Raw genomic sequence first — 6,797 nt, 5'->3', positions numbered from 1 at the left:
TCAGGCAATTCACTCGCCTTGGCCTCCCAAAGTGCTGGGATTACAGACTGAGCCACCGAGACCGGCCAAATACAGACATTTAAATACTAGTGTTTCCAGAATGCAAGGGGAGAAGACGTGCCTTCTAATAGCCCAAATAGATATACAGTATTAAATGCCCCAAAGTACACAGAAAATGTGCTGGCCCGGGAATAGATACTAGTTCAGGTCCCCAACTCATTGGCTTTTGGCTTTGGACAAAGCAACCATCAAGAAGCAGCCGTGAAGATTCTGGAGCCAGACCACCTGTCTGGTCCTATCCTTTGCTGGCTGTCTTACCTCCTATACTTTGTAACTCTCTGCCTCCATTTTCACTTAGGTAAAATGGAACTCATACTCTAAAACATTATGATTTCACAGACTTTTCGCTTAGTGTTCTGACCAGTTATGGTGGCGATTCATATTGTGACATTTTAATTGTTTTGTACATTGAAGACAGGAGAGTGCACTTAATTTACCCTAAGGCATAATTACTATGTCATCATGTTCTTTGGAAGTAGAGAAGAAACTTTCCAAATCTTATACTTGAGGATTATAAAGAATTTACATTTTGTACTTAAATTTTTTTGTTCTGGGCAGTGTAAAACACACACACACACACACACACACACACACACACACACACACACACACGAACGCACAATGCATGTAAGCACACGGTTTGGTTAAACTTATGTAAACAGGCAGTGGATGTACCAAGCTATCAAAGCTTTGTCATTTTAAACATTTGAGCCACTGACTTTATTTCCTTTGTTCTAATTCCACTGTCACTAGGCAACCTTTTGATTATGTTAACTTCTATTTGATTTGGCTACAGGGAGTAAACATGCTGGCCAGAGAGACATGAGTTTCTGATCAGTTTGACAGTTACGCAGACATTTTTTGGTATACTAGTAAATTGACCAATTTTATTTGTAGAAATCAGACTATTTCCTCAAAAAGTCAATGTCATGAAGAAAGAGATGGAAAGATTTTTTTTCTGTGTTAGGAGAGTCTTAAGAGTCATAAAAACCAAATGGCATAGTGAGTTCCTTGATCAAATCCTGATTAGAAAAAAGCAGCTATGGAAGATCTTTGGGACAATTTGTTTTTAAAAGATGAGTCTTGCAGTATTGCCCAGGCGGGATTGCAGTGACTTGATCATAGCTCACTGTAGCTTCGGACTCCTGGGCTCAAGGAATTCTCCCAACTCAACCTCTGGGTAGCTAGGACTGCAGGTGTGCACCAGTACACCCCACTAATTTTTAAAAACCTTTAAAGAAACTAGGTCTCATTATGTTGCCCCGGTTGGTTTTGAACTCCTGGCATCAAGCAATCCTCCTGCTTCAGCCTCCCAAGTAGTTGGGATTATAAGTGAGAGCCACCATGACCACCAACTGGAACAATTTGGATATGGAATAAGCATTAGATGATATCAGGGAATAAAAGTTAAATGTGTTAGGTGTGATAATGATATCAAGGCTGGGAAAGAAGAGAATGCCTAATTCTTTGGAGCTGCATGCTGAAGGATTGAGGGGTGAAGGGACTGAAGATGTATTACTCACTTTGAAATGATTCCAAGAAGTACATGGGAAGGATTTACGGCAGTGTTAACAATGATACAATCTTGTTGATAGGTGCATAGGTATTCACTGTACTATTCTTTTTATTTTTCTGATTATTTGAAAATGTTCATAGCAAAAATAAAAAAATCTAACCAGGTGCAGTGGCTCACACTTATAATACCAATACCTCAGGAGGCCAAGGCAGGAGGATTGTTTGAGTTCAGAGTTCCAGATAAGCTTGGACAACATAACAAGATCTTATCTCTAAAAAAAAAAAAAAAAAAAATTAGCTTGGCATGGTGGCACGCACCTGTAGCTCCAGCCCCTTGGGAAGCTGAGGTGGAAAGATCACCTGAGCCCAGGAGGTTGAGGCTGTGGTGAGCCGTGAGTATACCACTGCACTCCAGCCTGGGCAACAGAGGGAGACCCTGACCCCCCAAAAAATTCTGAAGAGAAGTGAAAACCCCAAATCAGGTTCTTGGTAACTCTGAAGGCTTTCTGTGTTGAGCTGTGGGTTTGCTCTGGGATTCAGTGACATGGTGGGATCCACAGTCATAGTGCTTGCCTGGTGTGGAAGCTTCAGGGGTAATCTCTGCCTGTCGCATGAAAGGAGTCCATCATCTGGCTGGAGGACGCAAGGGTAGGAGTCCAATGTCCTCAGAACTCAAAACAAAAATGACACAAGAGAATCAAGGAGAAAAACAAAGAGAAAAGGAACACATTCAAAAAGAACATAAAAGAATAAAGGACCGTTCTCAGGTATTTTTCCACCCCTGCTTTTCTTTTAGGGCATGGGGTGCAGCCAAAATATCCTGTGGAATAAAATATCAGGACACTTGTTTTTCACCCCTTTTCTCCAGACACAATGCCCGTTGAAAAGAATGGTCGGGCTGGGAGCGGTGGCTCATGCCTGTCATCTCAGCATTTTGGGAGGCCGAGGTGAGAGGCTTGCTTGAGCCCAGAGGTTTGAGACCAGACTGGGCTGCATAAGCGAGAATTTGTCTCTACAAAAAAACAAAAACAAAAACAAACAGTCAGACATGGTGGTGTGCACCTGTAGTTTCAGAGAGGTTGAGGCAGGAGGATCACTTGAACCCAGGAATTTAAGGCTGCAGTGAGTCATGATCATGTCATTGCACTCCAGCCTGGGCAACAGAGTGAGATCCCAACTGAAGGAAAAAAAGAATAGCTTGTAGAATATTTCTGAATGTTCCTAAATTTATAAAAGTTTATTCTCTCCCTCTTTCCTCATCACACACTTACTGCACTGGGGTTTGATAAAGGTCAGTGAAATTACATGTAAGAATTTGTTTTAAAGGGGAAACGTATTTCATTCATCCAATGCTGAACACGTTTTAGTCTAAATAAAAACACATGGTTCAAATTAATCAGGACTAGGAGGTGTAGTCAACTCCTGTCAGAGCTTCATGTGTTTACTTCTCCTTATTTTTATTTTTTGAGTCCATGTCTCACTCTGTCGCCCAGGCTGGAGTGCAGTGGCATGATCACAGCATACTGTAGCCTGAACCTCCTGGGTTCAAGAGATCCTTCTATCTTAGCCTCCCGGGTACCTGGGACTAGGAGTACATCACCATGCCCAGGCAAATTTTTTTATTTTTTTTGTAGAGACGAGGTCTTGCTACATTGCCCAGGCTGGTCCTGAACTCCTGGGATCAAGCAATCCTCCCACACTGTCCTCCCAGAGTGCTGGGATTACAAGGCGTGGCATGAGCCACTGCACCTGGCCACATTTTCACTTCTTTTTTTTGAGTTGGAGTCTCACTCTGTCGCCCAGACTGGAGTGCAGTGGCCACTCCCGGCCACCGCAGCCTCGCCTGCTGGGCTCCGGCGATCCTTCCGCCTCAGCCTTCCGAACTACAGGCATGCGCTACCACGCTGATTTTTTTTGATTTATTGTAAAGATGAGGTCTCGCTGCCCAGGTGGGTCTCAAATCCGTGGGCTCAGGCAATTCACTCACCTCAGCCCCCCAAAGGCGTGGGATTACAGGCTGAGCCACTGAGCCCGGCTAACATTTTCACTTCTATTGTCAACCTTCCCCCGTGTCCTCCCTCCTTCTTGAATCAGTTCATTTTCCATCCCATGTCAACTGGGAGGGGGCTAAGTGTCCCATATCATGGGGACAAAGCCCACATCACATCCCTTCCTCCACCGTGCCATCTGCCAGCCCGTGTGAAACCACAGCCCACTGCGGGTGGGCAGGGCTGGCCTCTTCTTCCATAGTGGAATCCATCTTTTCTCTTGGTTTGTATATATTAAAACTCACCTGTGTTGTGGACCTATTTTTGATGAAACTTTATTCTGTGGCCTATTTTTCCGCTTAACCCAGTTTTGAAACAGGTCGTGCTAGCCAAGCTTTTTAAAGTTTGGGGTGGAGTCTTAGGGCAGGTTATCTTAGAAGTGGACTCCCAGGTACGTGAGTGAGTGATGAAGGGCTCTGGAGAGGAGGAGGGGAAAAGGAGTGAGGGAAACAGGATGGCGAAGGGGACGAAGCCGAGCTGGGGGCCCCTAGCTAAGTCCCAGCCTCGGCCTGCTCTTGCAGCTCCTCTCTGGAGGAACCTCACCTCTGAGTTTGTCCAGACAAGTTAACTGCGCTTTCACACTCTTACACCATTGAGTGGTGGGCTGAAGTCCTTCTGGAGGGGCAACCCCATCTAAGCCCTGGGGACTCTGGGGTGGGTGCGAAGCCAGGCCGTGGCTGTGAGAGCAACCCGCAGCAGTGCGGCACACATGGAGGAAGGGGGGCTTCCCGTCAGCGTCCACGCCATGGAGGCCAGCTGCCTTTATGGCTTGCTCCCAATCTATTCCTTGATTTTAAAAATTTATTATTTTTTGAGTCGTAGTCTTACTCCGTCGCCCAGGCTGGAGGGCAGTGGCACCATCATGGCTCACCACAGCCTCAACTTCCTGGGCTCAGGCAATCTTTCCACTTCAGCCTCCAGAGTAGCTGGAATTCTAGGCGTGTACTATGCCCGCCTAACTAAAAAAAAAAAAATTTTTTTTATAGACAGTCTTGCTATGCTGCCAAGGCTGGTCTCAAACTCCTGGGCTCCAGAAATCTTCCTGCCTCAGCCTCCCAAAGTGCTGGGATTACAGGTGTGAGCCACTGCACCTGCCTGGCCTATTCCTTGATTTTTCTTCCCTTTTTTTGCATACAAACTTTACTATCGTTTGCCCAAGTTCTCCAAATGTGCCATCTGGAAACTGAAGCGTTGGTGTATGAAATCTACCACTGGACTTCAGATGTTCCTTACGAAGCTGGCTTCCCTCTGCTCCCTCTACCACAGCCTTCAGGGCCACGGCAAACGGAGACAGTTTCAATCGGGAGGTCGAATGGAAAAGACTAGGAATGACAGATCTCTCCTACCACATAAATAATGATGTCACAATTGTGAGTAAAGAACTGAAGTCAATCAGGAATCATATCTCTGTTTAATTAGGGCTGAGATCCAGGGAAGATTCTAAAATAAACTATGGATGGATTCAGATAATGATCTTTTATTTTTGTTTTTTGTTTTTTTTCTTTAAAAGTGGTATGTCAACATCACTTCATTTCTACATTGCAGAGTTCTGTACATTTCTTAGAAGGAAAGAAGCAATGCTCAATGTACAAATTAAAAACAGAAAACTAGAAAAACTGGAATAAGATGGAGCAAATTGCCATCGGTCCTACAGTACAAATCAGTAATCGGATGTCATCTGAAGTGCAATACCACTGCTGTGATGATGAGTCAAGGAATGAAATAAAAATACTCTATTTTAAACAAACAGTATATATATATTTATATGTATATTTTTTACAGATAGTAGACCCAGTGATATCTGCAGTATTGTAAAAACTTATGTACAAATAACTTTTTTTTTTTTAGACATTACATATACATCAGCACCGTAGTAAAAACAAAACCCAAACAAAACCACCTAATGAAAATCTACCTCTCTGTTCGTTGGTCCCAGTACTGAGCGTCTGGAGGGAGCTTTTCAAAAATAATGGAGCGTACCCTCATCTCCATCCGCACCCCAGTGTCTCGTCACTGCTTACTTATTCAACTCCTGCGCCTTTCAGGAAAAGGTCACTGTGCATTCTGTGTCTTTTCTCATGTGTTTACCCTTTTTGGTTTCATCTCAGTTTCCCCAGGGGCGTCCCGCCCCACCTGGGGAATTCAGGGACACCCTGCCAACACTTCTTCCGGCCGGGCGCACAGTCCCCGCCTGGGCTCTCTCCCAGCGGCGCCTCTGGCCTCACGTTCTGCCCCTTGCTGGGCAGATCCAGAACCCCGGGTGCATGGAGAACAAGTCAAGGGCAACCTAGGCTTGCCCGCCTCCCCCCCAAGAGGACCCCCTCCCTCGGTCCCCAGCTTTCCACGGGATCGCGCCTCCTCAGGACTTTCCGAGAGTGCCCGGTCCAGCCCTCCACAGGCACGGAGGGCGCCGGCGTCCAGGACACGGAGGGAGGAGGGGACAGGAGAAAAGTACACGCCGCGGTTACTCAGGACAACCCCCAAGTCACTTGGCCTCCCAAGGGGGCCGTGGGCGGGGCCGCGAGGACCCAAGAGACCAGCCTCAGAGTGGAGTCCGCGGTGGTCTCCTCCCAGCAGGTCTCACTCGGGGCAGATGTGCGCCAAGCAGAAACAGAACGGCCGTCCGGGCCTTCTGGGGTGGGCGACTCTGCCCTGTGAGAGGGACCACATCGCCTCCCCTCCGTCGGCCACGCGCCTAAGGTGGAGCCATCAGTGTTCCCACTCTTCCGTCTCTCGGGGCTCTTCCATTTGTCCTTGCGGTGAGTAGGGACACGGCGAAGGCCCAGGTCAGAGCATCACGCCCGGGACCTTCCAGAGGGAGCCAGAACCGCTGACCTGCAGGCCACGCGCCCTGGGGATGGCAGCAGGCTCCCAGGCCGCTCCCAGAAGCCGACGCCCGGCCTCAGCGCGGCCCTCTCGCTTCCAGGCAGAGCCTCGCCTGCCTCGACGCACGGCCGGGAAGGAAAAGTCCAGGGTGGCCGTCGCATCGCAGGCACCGTCCGAGTCCTTCTTGCATGCTGTGGACTCCCCCAGGCCCCGGGGGGCAAAGGCTTCGCATCTCCTCGGAGTCTGGAAGGAGAAGCCAAGCGCAGGCCGGGTGGAGGCCGGGAGGAGGAGGGCCGGGCCTGGGCGACCGAGGCGGCCGGGCGGACGCGCGGGCTCCAGCAGGGGGTT

At 48.1% G+C, this 6,797-nt stretch overlaps 1 protein-coding gene across 1 annotated transcript in view; it reads right to left on the bottom strand.

Moving 5' to 3' along the window:
• Positions 1-6,410: 6,410 nt before the first annotated feature.
• MAML3 (mastermind like transcriptional coactivator 3) overlaps positions 6,411-6,797 on the bottom strand; it is a 486,970-nt gene continuing 486,583 nt past the window's right edge. The window contains exon 6 of the mRNA XM_021712078.1: positions 6,411-6,640. Coding sequence (XP_021567753.1) covers positions 6,411-6,640 — 230 coding nt within the window. The remainder of the gene's footprint in view (positions 6,641-6,797) is intronic.

The sequence above is a fragment of the Carlito syrichta genome, unplaced genomic scaffold, assembly GCF_000164805.1.
Source record: "Carlito syrichta isolate Samal-C Ts95f unplaced genomic scaffold, Tarsius_syrichta-2.0.1 Scaffold303049, whole genome shotgun sequence".
Taxonomy (NCBI): domain Eukaryota; kingdom Metazoa; phylum Chordata; class Mammalia; order Primates; family Tarsiidae; genus Carlito; species Carlito syrichta.
The sequence above is the reverse complement of the archived record's forward strand: the minus strand, read 5'-3'. Positions and strand labels throughout refer to the sequence as shown.